Source organism: Antechinus flavipes, chromosome 1 (genome assembly GCF_016432865.1).
Source record: "Antechinus flavipes isolate AdamAnt ecotype Samford, QLD, Australia chromosome 1, AdamAnt_v2, whole genome shotgun sequence".
NCBI classification, from domain to species: Eukaryota; Metazoa; Chordata; class Mammalia; order Dasyuromorphia; family Dasyuridae; genus Antechinus; species Antechinus flavipes.
The window spans coordinates 294,428,939-294,453,140 of NC_067398.1; the positions used below are offsets into that span (position 1 = coordinate 294,428,939).

General features: G+C 35.4%; 1 protein-coding gene across 2 annotated transcripts in view; it reads right to left on the reverse strand.

Moving 5' to 3' along the window:
- The window catches only part of SMC2 (structural maintenance of chromosomes 2), a 58,565-nt gene extending 37,220 nt beyond the window's left edge, over positions 1-21,345 (reverse strand). The window contains exons 1-11 of one of the 2 annotated variants that reach the window (XM_051962620.1): positions 21,264-21,345; positions 20,533-20,591; positions 19,985-20,186; positions 19,026-19,175; positions 16,829-16,951; positions 13,369-13,407; positions 11,687-11,797; positions 11,234-11,278; positions 9,485-9,718; positions 2,352-2,501; positions 1,696-1,929 (exon numbers count right to left, since the gene is read on the reverse strand). In XM_051962620.1, the coding sequence (XP_051818580.1) occupies positions 1,696-1,929; positions 2,352-2,501; positions 9,485-9,718; positions 11,234-11,278; positions 11,687-11,797; positions 13,369-13,407; positions 16,829-16,951; positions 19,026-19,175; positions 19,985-20,152 (1,254 nt within the window). In that variant the 5' untranslated portion in view covers positions 20,153-20,186; positions 20,533-20,591; positions 21,264-21,345. Of the gene's footprint in view, positions 1-1,695; positions 1,930-2,351; positions 2,502-9,484; positions 9,719-11,233; positions 11,279-11,686; positions 11,798-13,368; positions 13,408-16,828; positions 16,952-19,025; positions 19,176-19,984; positions 20,187-20,532; positions 20,695-21,263 lie in introns of those variants that run through there. The other variant, XM_051962631.1, reaches the window with a different exon arrangement.
- Between the last annotated feature and the right edge of the window lie 2,857 nt (positions 21,346-24,202).

The following is a 24,202-nucleotide window of genomic DNA, read 5'->3' on the forward strand; positions in this document are numbered from 1 at the left end:
AGATAAGAGAAAATTTGACATATAACATTTAGGAAAAACATAAAGTAAACATTAAAGGCTAATTATAAAGTACTCAATAAGATCAAATTACTTCACATATGTGAAAATATTAGCAGTTCTCTTATGAATACCATCATTGTTTGGGTAGTTTGAAAGAAAGGCTTGGGCTGAGCTGAATAGATAGGGGAAATTCTAAAAAGAAAAAGTGTAAGAAGAGATAAAAGGGAGTAATAACTCACAAAGATGAAGCATAAAAGGAAAAATTAATATAGAAGAAGTTAGTAAGGAAGAGAGTGGACAGTGCTTGAATCTTACTCAAATTCAGAAATGGGTTAAAGAGAATAATACATATGACATGTAGAGAGGTATAAGAGTTCTACTGGGATAGGGTGGAGAAGAGGATAAGGGAAGGACTTTTAGAGGGTTGGGTAGTGAAGAAATAGGAGAGTAAAGTAAAGGGTAGAAGTAAAACAGCAATGAGGAGAAATAGGGGAAAAGAATAAGAAAGATAGTGAGGAAAAATAGGAAGAAGGAAAATGTACAAGTGATTTTAGCTTAGAATGTGAATGGAATGAATTTACACACAAAACAGACATGGATAGAAGATTAAAATTTTTTTATTCAACAATATGTTAAGGGGGCAGCCAGTTGGTACAGTGCATAGAGTACCATCCCTGAAGTCAGGAGGACCTGAATTCAAATCTGGGTTCAACACTTAAGACTTCCTAGCTGTGTGACCCTGGGCAGGTCACTTAACCCCAACTGTCTCAGCAAAAAACAAAACACCAACATGTTAAAATAGGAACATTATAAAAATGAAAAAACAAAAATAAAATGAAGGGCAGGAATAGTATTTACTATGTAAAAAAGCAGAGATAGTAATCATGATTTCAAACAAAGTTAGTTAAAATAGATTTAATATAAACTGAAAAACAGAGAAATATGATATTCTCCATGCTCAGTTACAGCCTTCTTTGGGTATGGGGGGAGAAGGGAAGAGAAAAACAACAAAGTAAAAAAAGTATACAGTGGAAAAAAGAAAAACCAACAAGGAAACAAAGAAAAGCCAGCCAAGTTTGATAACAATATGTAAGCATTTATAAGTTTTCTTGAAATGAAAATTTGGAGGGGCAGGGGGAGGCAATAGGGATTAAGTGATTTGCCCAAGGTTACACAGCAATTATGTGTCAAGTGTCTGAAGCTAAAAGTCCATCTGTCTCCAGGGCCAATGCTCTCTCCATCACACCATCTAGTTGCCCCTTGAAATGGGAATTTATGTTTTCTATTGAATCTTTTTCTATCATATGCTTTGTACATAGCAAATTTTTTCTTTTCCTTTTCTCATTTTGTATTTAAGGATGAGGTGAACAAGTGACCACAGGAGTGGGAATGGGGGAAAATGGTTTAAAATAGAATGAATGAAAAATAACTAAGAGTATTTAAACTAGAAGAATGATGTTAATATCAAGAGTTAAGGGACTTGTACAAGTCCACACATCTAGTAAATGACAGAAAGGGGACCAGAACCGTTTTCCAAACTCTCATCCAATATTCATTCAATCTCATCAAGTTGTCAAAGTCTGTGTCAAAGTCTTGACACAGAATATGGCAGCTGGAAAGAACCTCAGAGACCACCTTTAACAATTTATCACATTTTAAAGTTAAAATTATGAATTGTTTAATTTCTGATTATACCTGCTTGGCTTCAGTCTGAGCTTTGCTTATGTCATTCTTACAGTTCATCATCTGTCCAGCAAGAGTTGCTTCTTCTCCATCCTCATTACTGGATAGCCCTGCAGAAACCGCATTGAAATGCTGCTGTGCAGCTGCCAGGGCAACTGCATCTTGAGTACTTGCTTCTTGAAAAGAAGTCAATCCATCTATTATCTTCTTTACCTCTTTTTCCTTTGCTGTCAAAGTTTTAGAATCCTTTGTAGAAAAAAAATTAACAAGGAAATTAATTTTTTTCACTTGTGAAGCAAAGTTTCAGCATCTAGCCCAATAGTTTTAAGGAGAGGGATTTATTTCTTCTCTTTTATACATAAATACTTCACAGCATTTGAACAATCTAGTGAAGACTATGGAAGTCCTTATCAGAAAATATATTCTTTAACACATAGAATAAAAGTACATGGTATTCCAAAGAAGTGAAATATAGTTATCAAAGAATTTTAAAGACAACTTCATAGACCACAGATTAAAAATGCTTCCCCAACATTTAATATTAAGAAAGTATTAGTAAAGTTAAAAGAAATTAGACTATATTTGAAAAATGATGTGTTACAAAGTCAGTACTGAGGACAATATACTAGAATACCTTGTGTTTTGGAATATACAGAAATATTGCTTACCTCTGCCATACTTTTTTCTATTTCTTTGCGCTTTTTTTCTTCACTTTCAAGATTTTTCTTCTTGAGATCAAGAGCACTTTGAGACTTCATATTGATTCTTTGTGCCTCTGCAAGTACATCTTCCAAGGACTGAAGGACATTACCAATTTCCTATAATAAAACATATCTCACTTCAATCAAGTTTCTTAAAATTTACAACTACATTGCAATCTCACTTTGTAAATTCAACTTTATAAAGAGTGTAAGTAATTTTTAAAAGCTACTATATTATGCCTCTCTAAAGAAAAGGATTAGACAGTAAGACACTCTCAGTGGCTCAAGAATACCTCAAAATATCATTATATTTTGATATAAATATATCAAGGTAAGTTTTGGGGTCGGGTTTTTTTTTTGCATTTTTTTATTAAAACTTTTTATTTACTATATGCATGGGTAATTTTTCAGCATTGACAAAACCTTTTGTTACAATTTTTCCCCTCCTTCCACCTCCTCCCCAAGATGGCAGGTAGACCAATACATGTTAAATATGTTAAAATATATGTTAAGTACAATATATGTATACACATCCATACAGTTATTTGGCTGTACAAAAAGAATCAGACTTTGAAACAATAAATAATTAGCCTGTGAAGGAAATCAAAAATGCAGGCAGACAAAAATAGAGGGATTGGGAATTCTATGTAGTGGGTCATACTCATTTCCCAGAGTTCTTTTGCTGGGTGTAGCTGGTTCAATTCATTATTGCTCTATTGGAACTGATTTGGTTCATCTCTTTGTTGAAGAGGGCCACGTCCTTCAGAAATGATCATCATATAGTACTGTTGCTGAAGTATATAATGATCTCCTGGTCCTGTTCATTTCACTCAGCATCAGTTCATGCATGTCTCTCCAGGCCTTTCTGAAATCATCCTGCTGTTCTTAAAGAACAATAATATTCCATAATATTCATATACCACAACTTATTCAGTCATTCTCCAATTGAGGGGCAGCCATTCAGTTCCCAGTAGAGGGCTGCCACAAACATTCTTGCACATACAAGTCCCTTTCCCTTCTTTAAGATTTCCTCGGGATGTAAGCCCAGTAGTAACACTGCTGGATCAAAGGGTATACACAGTTTGATAACTTTTTGAGCACAGTTGCAAATTGCTCTCCAGAATGGCTGGATATATTTATTCACAATTTCACCAACAATGTGTCAGTATCCCAGTTCTCCCACATCTCCTCGAACATTGCACATTATCCCTGTCATTCTAGCCAATCTGAAAGGTGTGTAATGGTATCTCAGAGTTATCTTAATTTGCATTTCTCTGATTAATAGTGACTTGGAGCATCTTTTCATATGGCTAGAAATAGTTTTGTCTGAGAATTGTCTGTTCATATCCTTTGACCATTTATCAATTGGAGAATGGTTTGATTTCTTATAAATTAGAATCAAATCTCTGTATTTTGGAAATGAGGCCTTTATCAGAACCTTTGACTGTAAAAATGTTTTCCCAGTTTATTGCTTCCCTTCTAATTTTGTCTGCATTAGTTTTTTTGTACAAAAACTTTTCAATTTGATATAATAAAAATTTTCAATTTTGTGATCAATAATGATCTCTAGTTTTTCTTTAGTCATAAATTCCTTCCTCTTCCACAGGTCTGAAAGGTAAACATCCTATGTTCTTCTAATTTAGTTATAATCTCATTTTTTATGCCAGATCATGAACCCATTTTGACCTTATCTTGGTCAACAGTGTTAAGTGTGGGTCAATGCCTAGTTTCTACCATACTAATTTCCAAGTTTCCCAACCGTGAATTCTTATTCCAAAAGCTGGGGTCTTTGGGTTTGTCAAACACAAGAGTATTGAAATTATTGACTGTTTTGTCCTTTGACCAATCTATTCCACTGATCAACTATCTATTTCTTGGCTAATATCAAATGGTTTTGGTAATCGCTGCTTTATAATATAATTTTAGATCTGGTACAGCTAGGCCACCTTCATTTGATTTTTTTTTTTCCATTAGTTCCCTTGAAATTCTTTACCTTTTGTTTTTCCATATGAACTTTGTTGTTATTTTTTCTAGGTCATTAAAATAGTTTTTTGGGAGTCTGATTGGTACAGCACTAAATAAATAGATTAGTTTAGGCAGTAGTGCCATCTTTATTACACTTGCTTGCCCTATCCGGGCATTTAATATTTTTCCAATTGGTTATATCTGACTGTGTGAAAAGTTTTTTGTAGTTTTGTTCATATAGTTCCTGATTTTCCCTTGGCAGATTCCCAAAATATTTTATACTATCGGAAGTTACTTTAAATGGAATTTCTCTTTGTAACTCTGTTGGATTTTGTGATATATAAGAATGCTGATGATTACGTGGGTTTATTTTGTATCCTGCAACTTTGCTAAAGATATGGATTATTTCTAATAGCTTTTTAATAGAATCTCTGGGATTCTCTAAGTATATCATCATATCATCAGCAAAGAGTGATAATTTGGTTTCCTTATTACCTACTCTAATTACTTTGATCTTTTTCTCAACTCTTATTACCAAAGCTAGCATTTCTAATACAATATTGAATAATGATAATGGGTAACCTTGTTTCACTCCTGATCTTATCGGGAATGATTCCAGTTTATCCCTATTACATATGATGCTTACTGATGGTTTAAATAGATGCTACTGATTATTTTAAGGAAAAGTCCATTTATTCCTTTACTCTCAAGTGTTTTTAATAGGAATGCATATTGGATTTTATTGAATTTAGATGCTTTTTCTGCATCTATTGAGGTGATCATATGGTTTTTGTTAATTTGATTATTAATATAGTCAATTATACTAAGTTTTCCTAATATTGAACTAGCCCTGCATTCTTGGTATAAATCCTACTTGGTCATGGTGTATTATCCTGGGGATTATTTTCTGTAGTCTTTTTGCTAATATTTTATTTAAGATTTTAGCATCAATGTTCTATTAGGGAGATTGGTCTGAAATTTTCCTTCTCTGTTTTTAACCTACCTGGTTTAGGTATCAGTACCATGTCTGTATCATAAAAGGAATTTGGTAGGACTCCTTCATTCCCTATTTTATCAAATAATTTATATAGCATTGGGGCCAATTGTTCTTTAAATGTTTGGTAGAATTCACATGTAAATCCATCTGGTCCCAGGGATTTTTTCTCAGGGAATTGATTAAAAGCTTGTTCATTTCTTTTTCTGAAATGGGAGTATTCAAACAATTTACTTCCTCCTTTGTTAATCTGGGAAGCCTATATTTTTGGAGGTAGTCATCAATTTCGCTTAGGTTATCAAATTTATGGCATAAAGTTCAGCAAAGTAACTCATTATTTCTCTAATTTCCTCTTCATTGGTGGAAAGTTCTCCTTTTTTATCTTTTGAGATTACTAATTTGATTTTCCTCTCTCCTTTTTCTAATCAGATTTACCAAAGGCTTATCTATTTTATTGGTTTTTTCATTTATTTATTAGTTCAATAGTTTTTTTTACTTTCAATATTATTAATTTCTCCTTTTAATTTTAGAATTTCAAATTTAGTATTTGATAGAGGGGTTTTAATTTGGTCCTTTTCTAGCTTTTTTAGTTGCAAGCCCAATTCATTGATCTTCTCTTTCTCTATTTTATTCAAGTAAGCCTCTATGGATATAAAATTTCCTCTTATTACCACTTTGGCTGCATCCCATAAATTTTGGTATGATGTCTCATCGTTGTCATTATCTTGAGTGAAATTATTAATTGTGTCTATAATTTGCTGTTTCACCCAATCATTCTTTAAGATGAGATTATTTAGTTTCCAATTACTTTTTGGTCTATTTACCCCTAGCTTTTTGTTGAATGTAGCCTTTATTGCATCATGATCTGAAAAGAAAGCATTTACTACTTCTGCCTTCTTGCATTTAATTCTGAAGTCTTTATGTCCTAATATGTAGTCAATTTTCTAATAGGTTCCACAAATTGCTGAGAAGAAAGTATATTCCTTTCTATCTCCATTCAGTTTTCTCCAAAGATCTATTATACCTATTTTTTTAATATTACATTTATCTATATAATTTCTTTCTTATTTGTTTTGTGGTTTGATTTGTCTAATTTTAAGAGTGCAAGGTTGAGATCTCCCACTATTACAATTTAACTGTCTATTTCTTCTTGCAACTCTCTTAACTTCTCCTTTAGGAAGTTAGATGCTATACCACTTGGTATTGATATTGCTTCATTGTCTATGCTACCCTTTAGCAATGTATAGTTTCCTTCTTTATCTCTTTTAATTCGATCAATTTTTCTTTTGCTTGATCTGAGATAAGGACGACTACTCCTGCTTTTTTGACTTCACCTAAAGCATAATAGATTATGCTCCAGCCTTTTACCTTTACTCTGTATGTATCTCCTTGCTTTAACTGTGTTTCCTGTAAACAACATATTATAGGGTTCTGGCTTTTGATCCAGTGTGCTACCCACCTCCGCTTTATGAGTTCATCTCATTCACATTTACAGTTAAAATGACTAATTCTGTATTTCCTGCCATCTTATTATCCCCAGATTATGTTTTTCTTTTTCTTGTCCTCCCTTCTCCCCTTCCCCAGTATTAAACTTATGGGCACCACTTGCCTCATACAGCTCTCCCTCTTTAGAATCCCTCCCACCTCTTTTGAATCCCTTCCCCTTTCTTGTGTCTTTCCCTTCTTACTCTTTCCCTTTTCCCTCCCACTTTTTAATGAGGTGAGAGAAGTTTCTCTGTAAACTAAATATGTCAATAATTTTCTCCTTGAGCCAACTCTGATGGCTCAATGTTCCTCCCTTCTCTAAATTCCCTCAGATATTATAGGTTTCCTTTGCCTCTTCGTGGGATGTAGTTTCCCTCTTTTTATCTCCCCTTTTCCTTTTCTGATACTATCCACTTTCCATTTCTGCTTTCCTTTTTTTAATATCAGTAAAATCAAATTATACATGTACTCTTTATGTATATCCATAACAGAAATACAGTTCTCAGTTTTTTTTTTACCTTTTTCTACTTCTTTTGAGTCTTATAGTTGGAGGTCAACTTTTTTTGTTTAGTTCTGGTTTTTCTTTAGAAACAAATGGAATTCATCTGTTTCATTAAATGTCCATCTTCTTCCCCGGAAGAAAACGCTCAGCTTAGCTGGGTAGTTTATTCTTGGCTGCATTCCAAATTCTTTTGCCTTTCAGAATATCATATTCCAGGCCTTTCAATCTTTTAATGTGGAAACAGCTAGATCTTGAGTGATCCTTATTTTGGCTCCACAGTATTTGAATTGTTTTTCTGGCTGCTTGTAATATTTCAGAATATAGTTCTTAAATTTAGCCACAATATTCCTTGGAGTTTTTATTTTTGGGTCTTTTTCAGAAGGTGTTCAATGAATTATTTCAATGCCTATTTTACCTTCTGATTCTATTACATCTGCGCAGTTCTCTTTGATGATTTTCTGTAAAATAGTATCTAGGCTCTTTTTTTCATCATAATTTTCAAGAAGTCCAATAATCCTCGGATTATCTCTCCTAGAAGTATTTTCCAGGTATGTTGTCTTTCCAAGCATATATTTAAAATTTTATTCTATTTTTTCTTTTTTCTTTTTTTGGTTTTATTTGACTGATTCTTGATATCTCAGCGAATCATTCATTTCTATTTGTTCAGTTCTGATTTTTAATTAGTTATTTTCTTCATTAGCATTTTTTACTTTTTTTTGTATATGTCCAATTGAGTTTTTAAATGAGTTGTTTTGCTCTATGGAATTTTTTTCCATTTCACTAATTTTTTTTTTTTTTTACTGAGTTATTTTCTTTTTCCAATTCACCAATCCTACTTTCTTGGGAGTTCTTTATTTTTTCCAATTCACAAATTCTGTTTTCCTGGGAGTTCTTTACCTTTTCCAATTCACCTTTCAAGAAACTGTTTTCTTTTTCCACTTTATCAAATTTTTCTTTAACTGAGTTATAAGCCTTTTCTGTACTCTCTTGCATAGCTTCTCTTTCCCCATTTTTCTTCTAGCTCTCTTTTAAGATTTTTTATAATTTCTTCTAGAGGAGCCTTGTGTGATGGGGATCCAGTTACATCCCACTTTGGGATTTTGTCTGGAGACGGTCTGCTATTAGTCTCCTCCAGGTTGAAAATCTGTTTTCTTTCTGTATAGAAGTTATTGATGGTCCATTTGGCTTTTTTACTCATTTTTTTTTAAAAAGTCCTTAGGGTCTGCCTTCAGAGTAAGGAGGTTACCAGCTTCCTCTGCAGAGTAGGAATAGATATATAGCTGTCTTGCAAACAGGCTGCAAAGAGCTGTCGAGCTGAGGAAGTGCTCTGAGAAAAGTTCTGCACTGGAAGTGACTTTGCCTCGGGTAGCACAGCTGAGCTGTGGAAGTTCCCTGCTAAAAGCTCAGCTGTGTGGATTAGCGAATGCCCTGGAGCTGGAGGCTGAGTAGCAAGTGTCACTGTCCCAGGCAGAAGCCAGCTGTGGGGATTAGCAGTTGCCCTTCGAAGAGCCCCACACCCACACCACACCAGAAGAGTGTCTTCTCTGGGGGGCAACTACGGAAGTTCTATTCCCAAGGCCAAGCCCCTCTGCTGTGCAGATTTGTGACTGCCCTGGGCAAAAGTCTTGTGCTTCAGAATACGGCTGCACAGCTATGCTGTGGTCTGGGCTCAGTCACTCACTTCCAGTTTTGGGTGGGTGTAGCCAGATCCTATTAGATTCTGGCATTTTTTTGGAGTATATTTTACCTTTGGCTTTAATTTCTCTGCTGGTCTACTCTTTTGCAACCAAAGCAGAGCAGCCAACCTGTGGTAGAATCCTCCCTGTAAATTTTCCAGCAAGGGAGACCGCCCTCACCTGGTCCGCTCAGTATGCTAGCCTCTCCTTCTATCTCCCTACTTGTAATGGCCTGCTCCCACTGCTCAGGACAAACCTTTTCTGGCAATCTTCCAGATTATCTTCGGCTACTAAATTGTTGTATTTCCAATCTTCGTGAATTTTGCCAGTCAAGCACTATTTTTGAGGCTGAATTTGGTAATTAGTAGTGAGGCATGAGAGGAGCTTAGAATGTCTTCTCTGCCACCTTGGCTCTGCTCTGCAAGGCAAGTTTTTACCTTACAAGACAAGTAATCTAACATTCATACTTAGCTCTTACCTTTTCTTTTCTTTTTTCCAACTCTTCTATTTCACGGCTAAGTTCCTTAATATGTTTATCATTCTCAGATACTTCTTCTTGAAGTTTGATAGTTAGGGCTTGCATTTCTTTTAACTCATCAGCTGAGCGTACTTTGGTATCTTCAGCTAGCATAAACTGATAAGCAATGTACAAACGACTCAGATGTTCTATTTCTCGCATTACTTTTTGGTACTCCAAGTAGGAAGATCTTTCCTGAAAAAAGTGGCCAATAAGAAAAAAACAAGCTGAAGTTCAAATGGAATCTATTCTGAAGCTCTCCAACTTTCCCTCTGTCACAACACACAAACACATACATAAATACACCCAGATACCCACATCACAACTCAAAATTTCAATTTTATAGCATTTTTTACACTGAATGCCATAGGTGAAAAATTAGATTGGAACAGATCACAGAATCATATAGTTTTATAGCTGGAAAATAAAGCAGATTGTGGTTCCTTTAAGAAACTGTATTTCATATTGATCTGTGATACCTCTCAGATTCTCTACCCCTCCTGGGGAAGGCATATCCTCCCTAGATAAGTTATCTTTCCAGGATGCCAGAGCCTTTGATTCAACTAGAAATTCTGGTCAAAAAGCACTCCTTTGAAGTGTTGTTACATCCGGGGCTATATTTCTCAGTCCCAACTGGGTCTGACCTGCTTGCACTGCAGCCCCCATCAAAACACCCAATATAATAGCTTCCATCAATGAAGGTCTTTTGCAGATGGACCTTAGTAGCTCCCTTTGCTGCCAGGACTTTCTGTGCACTGAGAACTGCATTCTCAGTGCAAAACTTCATTTTCCATAGATCTGCCACTTTAGAAGTCAGTCTCTTGGTAAACTGATTTCTATCTAATAATAAATTTTCATTTTGCAACTAATAATTCAGGAATGAGTGAATGCTTTCACTCCTAAAACCTGGGCCAATTTAAAGGGGATTCTTAACAACTTTCTTATAGCCACTAACTCTAGACCACCAGGAATCTAGACCACTTAAATAGCATCAAAAGGACATCAAAAGATAAAGTTGGATGAAAACTAGCTTTTATACACAATGTTATAGCATTTGTAAAATAATCATATTCTTGTTTTTACTAACAAAAAGTATTATTAGTCAGTTGAAATTAATATGTGAGAAAATATATTGCAATATTAATATGTAGCATGTAGAGAACCTAAGGCAAAAATTAAAACACCAATGACCTATGTTAAACTTCTCTTTTTCTAATAAAAGACAAACATACTAAACAGCCCATTAGCTTTATCAACACAACACTTTTACTTTTTTCCAACTGTTATTATACAGTTCAAGAAAGAACACAATATCATGTACGTTCCTTAATAATAAAAATTTTGGAAAAATAATCTAAATTTTATAAAATTCAATTTAATAGGAAGAAACAAACTCCTGTACTAGGAGTAAAAAAAAATCGATTGTACAAATAGTTGTTGTGAGAAGGAAGTAACATGAAAATGCCTAGGGACTACAAATTCTATATGAGTCAATAAAGTAATGTGGCTGCCAAAAAATTCCATCCTTGATTGAATTAATGTGTGTGAAATAGAAAGAGTATTGATTTGGAGTTGGAGGTTTCATGTCTAAGTTCTGGCTCTGCTACTAACTACTTGCATATTAATGGCCATGTCACTTTTCCTCTGAACCTCTTGTCCCTTGCCCTGAAATTAATGCCTCAATTATCATTCCATATATTTAAAACATACCTCTTTTAATTTATGAAGTGTTGGAGTAATTTCTTCTGTGAGTATCTATAAAATGAAGAATTACAACTTCATTAACATAAACATAAAAAAGAAAAAAGCAAATACTTTTAGGCAAATGAAGGTAAATGGAAAATATTACATCTAAACCTGCCACTTCTATACTATAGATGTTTTCTCCACTTCTATAGCATAAGTCTAAACACAGAATCTTAATAATTGCCTAATATGTGCATTTAATTTATACTTTAACATACTTTTAACATGTATTGGTAAACCTGCCATGGGAGGAGGGGGGTTGGGAGGAAGAAGGGGAAAAATTGGAACAAAAGATTTGGAAATTGTCAGTGTTGTAAAATTACCCATGTATATAACTTGTAAATAAAAAGCTATAATAAAAAAAGAAAAGAAAAAAAATAATTGTCTAATATGAATTATCATATTAACATTAATTACCGTCTGAATTTCTTTTAGTTTAGCTTCCTTTTTTTCTATAGTTTTCTGGGCAGCAATTTTTTTGCATTCATACATCCTGGTTCCAGCTGCTTCTTCAATCATGGATAAAATCTGGAATGAGAATGTTTAAATAAATATTTAAGAATTTAAGATTCTGTGATTATCTCAATATAATCACAAAGCACAGTTTAGCCTTGATCAAAAATGAAGACACTCATAAGAATGTTATCAATCCAAAAAAATTTTCATTACTTTTTAAAGAAGCACTATCACCACATAAATATCAAATAGTAAGAGGAAAATGAACCTTCAAAAACCTTTGTGTGAATCTTATTGCCTAAAACAGTTGTATCAAACAACAGATACCAATAACTGCAAACTGACTTGGAAAACTACAAATTAACATTATGCTACATTGTGCTTTATTTACTTTGTTAAACATTTCCCAATGACATTTAAATCTAGTTATCAGAGAATAGGACTACTGGGATGTAGCCTGGTCTAGAGCATATATGCTGAGTAAATATATGCATATAAATATATAAATGTCTACTGGGGAAGGGTTAAATTCAAAATCCAAAGAACAGTATTTTTCTTCATTATTTTCCTTCCTTTCCAAAAGATCAATGAAGTTCTTAGTTTTTTCTAATCCTCCAAAACTCTAATTAGTTCATTCCAACACTCCCAATAAATAATTTTAACAGCAAACATTGTTCTAAAATGGTTTATCATCCATTCTAACTTTACTACCAAGATACTCTTAAATGAAAAGCCCATGTAAATACCAAATCTTCCTCAAATAATTCTTCCTTCTCCCCTGTGAATAGGGAAAGTTCATAGGCAAAAAACAACAACAACAAAAACCTAACACTTAAAGAAATATTGCCAGAGGAAGTAAAGTTATAAATGGATAAATGTGTCAACATTACAATAGTATTTCTAGGAAATCAGATATGACAATGTTACAATGTAATAATTATAACGCTACTACAAAATGAACACATCAAATTCTGACTCCTGAGTTACAAGGATTAATACTTTCACTCAAAGCTAAAATACATTTCAGAATATGGTAGTTTTCAGCTGAAAGAAAGATGGGTTCTCCTACTTGCTATACAATGAAAATAAGAAGGGGAATAAAGGAAAGGTATAATTAGATTCTCCAATGTGCCAGACACTGTGTTAAGCACTTTCACAAGTATTATCTCATTTGATACTTACAACAGTCTTACAAGGTTAAGTGCTATTATTATTCCCATTTTACAACTGAGGAAACTGAGAGAGAAGTTAACTGGCTTACCTGGGGTAATGTAAATCTGAAGCCACATTTAAATTCAGGTTTTTCTGATTCCTGGCCTAATGTTCTACCCACTACACCATTAGATGTCTGAACCACAATCATATAAAACTTTATCATCATTCCATTTATTTTATTAGTTATTCAAAGGGAAAAAAAGCACTACCTTAAGATCCCAATCTAGAACTACAACTGAAGGCATCTTTTGTGTGATCAAATTTATCTTACCATATGGGATAGAACCAAACACTGTAAAGAGAAACAAGTTACCTATAGATGATTCAAAATGATCCAATGTATTTCCCAAAATATAAATCTGGTCCTAAGAAACTTATGGTATAATTAATGTCATTAATCACTGTTATAATTGATATGAAGCTCTTACCTCTGGAGGTTTCATATTCAATACTTTAGTAATTCGACCCTGAAAATAAAATGGAAAATTATGTTCAAAGCATTTAATGAACAACAATGCATATAAAATTATATATATTTTTAAAAAAGGTCATTGTTATGGGCCAGAACTTGAAACAAGGTGCTAAGTCCCTGGACTTGATAGAGACAATGCTTATGTACTTGGTTCACACCTTTGGAATTCATACCTTTGGGAGAGTTCACACCTCTCACACCTTTAGAGTTCACACCTTTAAGAGAGCATATATAAGGAGGAGCCCACAAAAGGACAAGTCCACTAGAGACTTCGGGAGATTCACAAGTCAGGATTCAGTGGAGGAGACTCACATATCAGAAGCCCACAATCCCATTCTCAGAGGAGTCAAGAATCAGTCCATTTTCCACCTTTGTGCTGGCTGGAGGCTTTGGATTCAGAGAAAGCTAGAGGTTGAAGCTGGAAGAGACAAAGGACTAGGGGCAAGAGCTCTTGGAACCAAGGAGAGAGATAAGCCTCTAAGAAAGCTAACCAGATTACTTTGAAGGAGACAATAAAGGATCTGGATTTTAACTCCTGGATGCACTTGAAGTGATTATTACTTAGAACTGAAACAAAGGCTGCTCCCAGAAGCCCCCCAAGAAACCTGCTACCAGAGAACATTATATTGTAGAGAACATTACAGGTCATAATATTTTTTTTTTTGTTTATTAACTGCCTTAACTCTCAGAAATAAATCTGTCTTTTGGAAAGTCCTTTCCATCACCTTCAGGAAGATAAGAGATTTCTTTTTATTAGTCTTTAAGACAAAGAGTAATGGTCTCCTGGTATTTTTTTTTTTTTAAATCAGTATTCACTTTAACTAGAATTGCAGAAAAATTTAATTAAAAGGGATATTGGTTATTCTATATTGACAGGACAGTTAGTACAGTAGAAAACATTGGAATTGAAGGGAGAAGACCTGGTTTTAATTCTTAGATCTTCTACTTACTACCTGTGTAATATTAGACAAGACTTTATTTCTCTGGATATTGATTTCCCCCTCTATAAAATAAAATCATGAGAAGGGATAAACTGTAAGGTCCTTTCTAGTTCTAAATTTCTATGTGCTACAAACTCATTGTCATTTTGGACAGGAAGAAACTCAGATTCTTTTAGATAGTAAACTCCTGTTGAATACACAACCTTGCATATCAAAAGCACCTTTAATTTCTGTTAAATTAAGATCAAAAGGTTTGGACTCAGATAAGAATCTAAAAATCATTTAATCTTAATTCTATGAAATCCAAATTGAAGCCCTAAATAATAAAATCACAAAATTTATGAATTAAGCAGCAAGATAGGAATATAGGAGCTGTCTCCAAATATTAACTTTTCAGATTAGTGCATGATGCCTACTAACAGTAGTCTCAAGGATTGGTACATAGTACAAGTAAATTTTAATAAGAAGCTGGATCTTGAATTTCCAGAATTGGAAGGGATATAATTCATGAGATGGTCCAACCTGAATCTAACTGGTAATCTGCTAGGCAACCTTTGTGATAGACACCTATTCTTTAGGTAAAAGAAATCATTCTAAAACTGTCCATTTCATTTTTTGACATTAGTGTTTGGCAGATTTTTCTCTACATTGAGCTGAAATCTGTCTCTTTGCAACATCTATTCTTGGTTCCCTACTTTCAGCTTCTTTAATCGAGCAGAATAAGTCTAATTTCTCTTCCATGTAAGAGTCTTTAGATACAATTATCATGTTGCTCCTAAGTTTTCTCTTCTCCAGATCAAAAATGGTAAGGTCCTTCAGTCAAATCTCTTATGACATGATCTCTGATCCTCTCCAGATTATTAATATCCATTGTAAAATATGGAATCCAAAACAGAACACAATAGTTTAGGTTTGGTCTGTCCAAGACAGGGTCCTACACTATCATTTCTTGCTAGACATCACATCTCCCTTAATATAGCCTAACATCATGTTAGTTTTCTAACCAAACATTACAAGAGTGTCATACTTACTGGCAATCAAGAAAACACAATCTAATTTAGCATCAAAAACATTCTTATATTTAATTCAGCCATGGCATAGAAATAAAAGTGTCAATTTAACTAAAGACTATTTCCCCTGCCATGATTCAAAACAAAGATCACCTTTAAATTATACTTTAAAAGAATCAATGAAGCATTTAAAATGATGTATCAAAAAAAAAACCTAACATGCTGATATTATATTTTATTACATATTTACCTATTATATAATTTATAAATCATATTTTAAATAAGTTGTATATAACAGGTATTTATAGTTTTATGTGCAAACCCTTTTCTGTTCTTTATATAAAGAAATATTCCAATTTGTTGAAGTCTGTAACACTCAGAATAAAAAAAAATTACAATTTTGATGAGTTTAAGTCATTTTCCAAGATAATTACAGTAATAGAAACATTTCACTATTAGGCATATACCCAAAAGATATCAAAGACAAACAGAAAAATCCCATCTATACCAAATTATTCAGAGTAATCATTTTTGTAGAAGCAAAAAAATGGAAATAACACAGAGAGTCATCTATCAACTAAAGAATAGCTAAACAAGGTGTGATACATGATTACAATTGAACATCGGTCTGAGAAGTATGGAAAAACTGATATGAACTGAGGCAAAGTGAAGTAATAAGCAAAATTAGGAAAACACTATATATGTTTACAATAACATAAATAGAAAGAACAATGGAAACTGAATCCTGCAAAATAATAAATGATCAAGGTTGGTCCCAAAGAAAAATACAAGACATCTCCCCATTCTATGCAGAGATGTGGGACTACAGTTACAAAATATTTCAAATATCAGATTTTTTGGTTGATATTGTTAAGTTTGGTTCAATTGTCCTTTTTTTTTTTTTTTAACTCTATTATTAGTTATAAAAGATGGCTCTCTTTGAGACAGAGGATATACTGGAAAATATAGGTGACATAAAAAATTATATTTACATCTGTGTGTAAATATAAACATAAATATCTGCAGTGATAATTATTTTTATATGTATAATTCTTTCCTACCTACATTGATATTTAAGGAAAATACTTCAATTAATCAAGATATTTATAAGGAATATTTTTATTCTTTGGAAAAACTGAAATGAGTCAAGACACAGTATCAAGCAACCTCAAAATTCAATCATTTCATCTGTTAGTGGAAAGATGGATCTATCAGGTAGCAACACAAATAGCTATCTCCATCTAAAGGTTCTTGCAATGTAAAGAATTAGCCTTATTCCAAATGAAAATTATAACTGGGCAACAGACTTACTTCAGCCAAAAAAAATGGGGGAAAACTGGGTAATCAGGCAATATGAGTACTATCAGTGAAGACTCAGAAGGAAAGACAATGCTACATCATACATTAACTCATGATAATCCATGTATCACAATTAATATAAAGCAAATATAAAAACCATAATTACCTGCATGATGAGAAAATGAGGATTGTTAACATTAAGTCCAACAGAACAAAAGAGATCTTGAACTCTGGTGTTATTTGCATTTACACCATTGATTAAGTATCTATTTCGGCCACCAATGACCACCTGAAAATAAAATAGAAGCACAGTCTAGTAAGATATTATGAATTGGATCAGATTTTCAGAACCACTAGGGGAATTAGAAATCTAGTTCAACATATCAATTTTGTTGACAAGTAAACCAACATTGAAAGAAGGGTCATCAAAGATGAACTAGATACCATTACTGATCACAAAATAGAAAATTTTGATTATATCAAATTAAAAAGCCTTTGTACAAACAAAACTAATGCAAACGAGATTAGAAGGGAAGCAACAAACTGGGAAAACATCTTTACAGTCAAAGGTTCTGATAAAGGCCTCACTTCCAAAATATATAGAGAACTGACTCTAATTTATAAGAAATCAAGCCATTCTCCAATTGATAAATGGTCAAAGGATATGAACAGACAATTTTCAGATGATGAAATTGAAATTATTACCTCTCATATGAAAGAGTGTTCCAAATCATTATTGATCAGAGAAATGCAAATTAAGACAACTCTGAAATACCACTACACACCTGTCAGATTGGCTAAGATGACAGGAAAAAATAATGATGAATGTTGGAGGGGATGCGGGAAAACTGGGACACTGATGCATTGTTGGTGGAGTTGTGAACGAATCCAACCATTCTGGAGAGCAATCTGGAATTATGCCCAAAAAGTTATCAAACTGTGCATACCCTTTGATCCAGCAGTGTTTCTATTGGGCTTATATCCCAAAGAAATACTAAAGAAGGGAAAGGGACCTGTATGTGCCAAAATGTTTGTGGCAGCTCTGTTTGTAGTGGCTAGAAACTGGAAATTGAATGAATGCCCATCAATTGGAGAATGGCTGGGTAAATTGTGCTACATGAATGTTATGGAATATTATTGTTCTGTAAGAAATGACCAGCAGGATGAATACAGAGAGGCTTGGAGAGACTTACATGAACTGATGCTAAGTGAAATGAGCAGAACCAGGAGATCATTATACACTTCGACAATGATATTGTATGAGGACGTATTCTGATGGAAGTGGATTTCTTTGACAAAAAGACCTAACTGAGTTTCAATTGATCAGTGATGGACAGAAGCAGCTACACCCAAAGAAAGAACACTGGGAAACGAATGTGAACTATTTGCGTTTTTGTTTTTCTTCCCGGGTTATTTTTACCTTCTGAATCCAATTCTCCCTGTGCAACAAGAGAACTGTTCGGTTCTGCAAACATATATTGTATCTAGGATATACTGCAACATATCTAACATATATAGGACTGCTTGCCATCTAGGGGAGGGGGTGGAAAGAGGGAGGGGAAAAATCGGAACAGAAATGAGTGCAAGGGATAATGTTGTAAAAAAATTACCCTGGCATGGATTTTGTCAATATAAAGTTATTATTAAATAAAATAAAATAAAAAATAAAAAAAGAAAGAAGGGTCATGAAGCTAATTAATAAAGCAAGGACTAAAAGTCAAAGTCCCCTGATTCCAAGCCAGTACCCTGGACTGAGGCAAACATTTAGAGCTTCAAGACAGAAAAATCTCAGTGCTAAGATCTGTCCACATTTAGCTAAAGAGCAAAAAGACCAACTCTAATTAAAGCTGGGCAGGCATCATGGTATAATGAGTAGAAGAAGAGAGTGGAAGATCCAAAATTTCTAAGAAATGACTTTGAATGTTTCTTCCAGCTCTAAAAGTCTACAATTCAAAAATTCTAAGTCTATCAAGTTTGTATTTTGTCCCCAGTCTTCTTTTTCTTCAAACTCTTATCCTTAGATCCCTTCTCATCCTCCTGAACACTTCCTATATCCTCTTCCAGTGGTCAACTCTTCTCTCTTTAGCTAGCCAGAGCCCTCTTTAAAATACTCCAATCATTAGGAAAAGATATCAAGTATTTACATCTCTCTAAGTTATGACCTGACTGAGATGACTTGACTGAATTATATTTTAATTGAACATTCTTCACAATGAAGGTCTACAACAATTTAAGCAATTGCACTTATTACTGATAATTTTGTAACAAAAGCATTTGCCTCTACAGATATAACAATATTACTCCTGAATTCTTCTTGAGAATATGAGTTCTTAGATATCCAAAGAAGTATCATAAAGACTCACCTGTCTTGTAACTGTAATCTCATCATGGGCCTCAAATCCCAAAGGGCTCTGTTTTTTGTCAGAATTATCAAAAGTGATTGACACTGTAGCTTTAGTAATCCCAGCTTGCCCATTTTTATATACTAAATCTTGCAAATTAGAGGCACGAACCTAAAGCAAAAGATAAAAAATTAAAAGTACAAAGATCTCATTGCATCATGGGAAAAAAGAAAGTCAGATTTCAATTCCAATAAGAAAACTTACCTATATACTGTGAATTAACTATAAATACAAATACTGATAATTAGCAAAAGTTGTTTTATCTACCTGTTCAATAGTTCATAGAACATTAACCATAAAATAATGGAGTATCAACTTGTTCCAGAAAGAAAAATTGGGGAAAGATTTTGGAGGGCTTGGTCTGGAGTCTAAATTCAAATCCAACCTAAGACACTTCATACTTATTAGCTATATGACCCTGGGCAAGTTGCTTAATCTCAATTGCTTCTGAAAAAACAAAAACAAAACAAAACAAAAATAATAAAAAAAAGTAAAAATCTGAGGCATGGAGACCAATTAGGAGGGTATTACAATAATAATAGCTGATGGACATACTTGTTTTAACGTTTTAAAAGCACTTCACATGCTTAATATAATCTGATAACTCAGAAACAGATTTGATATCTGTTTTAGTGTGAGGAAACTGAGGATGAGAGCTTAAGCATCTTGTTCAGGGTCATACAATGTCTGAAACAAAATTAAAACCCACTCTTTCTGATTCCAAATATAATGAACCATATTATTTCAGTCAAGCTCAGAGGCAATCACACCTCTCAAAGACAAGGTTTTTAAGAACAAATACACAAATGTAATAAAAAACTCAAAAGGGTACCCCCTTTTGAGACAGCAATAGCATACCATGTAATAATGCAAACTTGACTGTCCCCAAAGCGATGACCATTTTACTACTTCTATTTTACCTGAGATAAGTTGGAGATACCCAGCAAGAAGCAGATGGAATCCAATATGTTAGATTTGCCACTACCATTTAAACCTGTGATGGCATTAAATAGGGGATCAAAGCCATTGACTTCTGTCCTTTGGGCATAGGATTTAAATCCCTCAAGAATAATGGACTTGATGTGCATTTTCACTACTGTCTCCAAAGAGGGCAATGAACTTCTGGAAGAGAACATCATCAATCAGTTATGTGGATCAGAAACAGCATAAAACAAGTGAATGAGTTGAGCAGGGAAGTTAAATTCTAAAACTTGGAATGTAATCATCATACAGTTTAACATCAAATGATGTAAAAGACTGACATTAACCTCAGTACTTCTTTGGTATGTATGTCAGTCTTATATGCTCCAGGCTCACAAAAGTAGGAAACAATAGAGCCAGAAATAGAAATCAAATTTTGATTTCAAATCTAATGCTCCCTCCAAAATTCCACTTTCCTCAAGAAAAATTACTTCAAAGAACACAGGGAGTGCTGAAACAGAAGGTCTAAGTTGTTGACTTTGTTTACCTGGTTATTTTAAAGCATGACCAAATCACTTCCCTCTTTCTGGGTCTCAATTATCTCACCTGTAAAAAGCAGAGAAGTCAGACTAAGGTCTAAGTACTAGACAATCTTTACGGTCCCTTCCCAACTCAGACAATGAGTCCAAAACTGTCTCCTCAGCAGTTCCTTTAAAAGAAAAGAAACCCATACAGCTTAACTTCTGAACCTGACAACTACACCTGACATCATCACTATGTGCTCTCCAATATCTCTCACATACATGTACTCATTCTCTCTCTCTCAACATGCATTTGTTAAGTGGCTACTATGTACCAGCAGGCACCCCTAATAAACATGTACACATAGATATATAGATATCCCGTTCTCTACCCCTTGCGTAGAAGTACAACTGAACGTACACATACACACCCACACACCTACAGCCTACCTCCCTGACATCTACACCCCCAAGCATACTCTCTTCCCCGTCTTCTGCGAGCACACACACAACACACACACGTTACTATCCTTTTCGTCCGTAACGTACACTCTTCCCTCCCGTGATTTTACATGCATGCACGCATGCACGCAGGCAAACTTTCATCTTCTGTATCCCTGACATCAAGCCGCACGTACTCTCTCCCTCGCCACTCCGGACCCCCTACTCGCGCACACACAAACACACCCGCCTCGCCTTCCTGGACCACCGGTACCCGCCAGCGCGTGGCGGCCAGGGCTGGAAAGAGAGAACTGACCCTGGGATAAACGGTATGCCTGGAGAGCCAAGAACACCTCGAGAAGGGCGGTCAACCTGCAGGTTCCCGCCAGCCCTGAAGACCGCACCTACCGTTTCTTTTGAATTTTGGCGCTGGCTGAGGCCCCATGGCGAAGGACCGACTCTCTCCAGAGGCGCCCGAGCCTCAGCCTAAACATTCGGCTTCACATTTTCTAATCACTTGGATTGTACAAAAACAGATCATTGGAAGATTAGAGTTTGGAATGCTACTAAAGAGTGGAAACTCCGGAAAGAAGTAACCTACTCGGGGAGCCTTGCTGGCATTTGGAAGCAGGCGCGCCATCGGACAGACCCAGTTTGCATCGGAAGGGCCTCTTTCCACTCGCTCAATCTTCCCCTGCTTTTCAACCCTCTAGTCCCGCCTCCTCAAACACTGAAAATCTAGCTCCGCCCCCTCATGGGTCACTCCCCTACACCATTCCTACTCTAGCTCCGCCCCGCTCTTCCTCTGCGGGTATTCCCTTGGACTCATTTCTACCGGGCCGCCCCTCCTCTCGTCCTGCCCCCTCAGAGGAAAACCTTTAGCTCGCCTCTTACCTCACCGTTTTCCTCTAGCTCCACCCTTCCCCTCCCTTCCCCGTCACGCCCTCTGATCAGTTTCCTCTCCTCGGCCTTCCCCTCCATTCTATCCCCCGCCCCTCCTGGCCTTTCCCTTTCCTACAGAACTTTTTTGCTTGCTAATTGCAAAATGCCCTAGGAGGGGAGAACAAGAGGATCTGAACTTCCTTTTTCATCTGTCTGAAACTGGCCTTGGCCTAAACTTTGGAAAACTTAGAGAAACTTCAGCTTCTCTGATCCCCGTCCTTCTGTAAAGATTGTAGTTCTTGGTTCTCTTCAGTTCATGTTTTCTTAAATCACAATTCATTTGATTGTAGCCAACATAATCATAGTGATGCGGGAAAGATTCCTTTCTAGATTCCCACCCTTTTCTAGTTAATAATGTAAATTGCCCTTTAACTCACAAATCCTGGTCCCTTTGAATTCCAATAGAAGATCTGACCTGTTCCCAGCCCCACCCGGATATGAGCCAACTTTGGGGCTACACCCGAAAGCCCCTCGAGCTAAGTCTCCTATTATAAAAAGGCCACGCTGGGAACTCCCCTATGCAGAGATTCCAAACATGGCTACCATGTGAGGACCCTCTGTCCAGTGCCCTCCTTATCTCTACCTTCCCCTATACTTTAACTTTGCTTATCTAATAATAAACCTCTTATCAATCTAGCTCTCTGGGCCAATAAATGCTTTTATTGGGAACTCGCGCCGCTACTGGACCCCCTTGCGCCGAATCTGTACCCCAAACCTGCCACTAGACCTTAACCCTAATTTCATTTATGTACCCCAAAGCCAAAGCTAGACCTCAACAATAGAGTTTGCAAATAACTTTACAAATATCTCGTGTTGTCCTTACAATAGTCCCGGTAAGTAAGTGCTATCATCTCCATTTTGCAGATGAAGAAACTGGGGAGACAAAGATATGTGACTTGCCCAGGATCACATTTTTGTTGTTCACTCCTGACTCTTCTTGACCCCATTTAGGGTTTTCTTGTACTGGAAAGTAGTTTGCCGTGTCTTTTTCTATTTCATGCATAAGGAAACAGGCAAATTTGCTCTGGATTTGAACTCTGGTCTTCCTGTCCCCAGGTTCAGCAGCGTTATCCATTGATCCAGTAACTAGAAATCATTCTGAACATGGGAACCAATTTGTTTTCACAGCTATGTACTTTGCTGTGTTCAGGCAACCTCATCTCAGCCTGGATATTGCAAGTTTCTGTATTACAGGTACTCTATGTTTCAGATAGCCAAGTATATTCAGACAGGGCAAGTCTGTCCTGAAAGTGTCCTGAAAGCTGTGAGACCTTGGGGATTTGTGTGCAAAACCCAAACTTCCCCCTCCCTGAATAGGTCACAAAGTCAGCATCTTCCTTGCTTGGGTGATCCCTTCTTAAAGGGTTTTTCCTGGGACAAAAGGCATATCCCATCTTTACCACTAGCGAGTTTACTTATTTGGATCTGGAACAAAATTCCCAAGCTCTGTTCCTACTGCTGTCTGTCTCCCATAGTCCCAGGAAAGAAGAAAGTAGCATTGGTTCCAGCATTGGAACAAGTTTTCTTAAATATAGAAAACACTGGAGTTCTTCAGTCCCTCAAATTTGCTGATCCCAATGCAAATACACTGACCACATTCAACCTAATTATTACCATTAGCCTCCACTTAGGACTAGCTATTTAACATGGACATATGTGTGAAGACAGAGTGTAGATTATATGGGAGAAAGGGGACTAATCACCCAAGAAGTATTCAAAAACTTCCCTCTACTAGATCACATAAGTGACTAGAGACTAGTTTGGAACATCTAGGAACTGTGTTGCCTTCACAGTTATGTTTTTTGCTGTTCTTTGTTATTCTCATCTCTCCCTAGAAATTGTGGATCCGAATGATTCTACCAGATATGCAGACGATCTGACAGGTAGCCAAGTGAGGGCAAAACAAATATGTCAGTTTATCTGAAAGATGTGAAAATCTTCTACTCAAGAAGAGATTCAGAACACATTGGAGCTGGATCAGTTTTTGCAATTCCTTCATTTTACAAATGGGAACACCAAGATCTAGGAAAGGGAAATGAATTGCACTAAGTCTCACAGGTAATGGTAGAGGAAAGGGGGGAATAAAGTCTAGGGGAATAGCTCAGGAACATATCTTATCCTAACCTGAATGGAATATTGAGAGCTCTCGTCTTCCACTTACTATTTAAGTAAGTCTTTTCACCTCTTTGAGGCTCAATTTTCTTAATTGTAAAAAGAGACAACCTTTCTACATAGTCTTCCAGGACTTTTTAGCTCATCTATTTTCCTTGTTCTTAAGTAGACCACAATTATTTTCTTTGAAGCCAAGTTCTT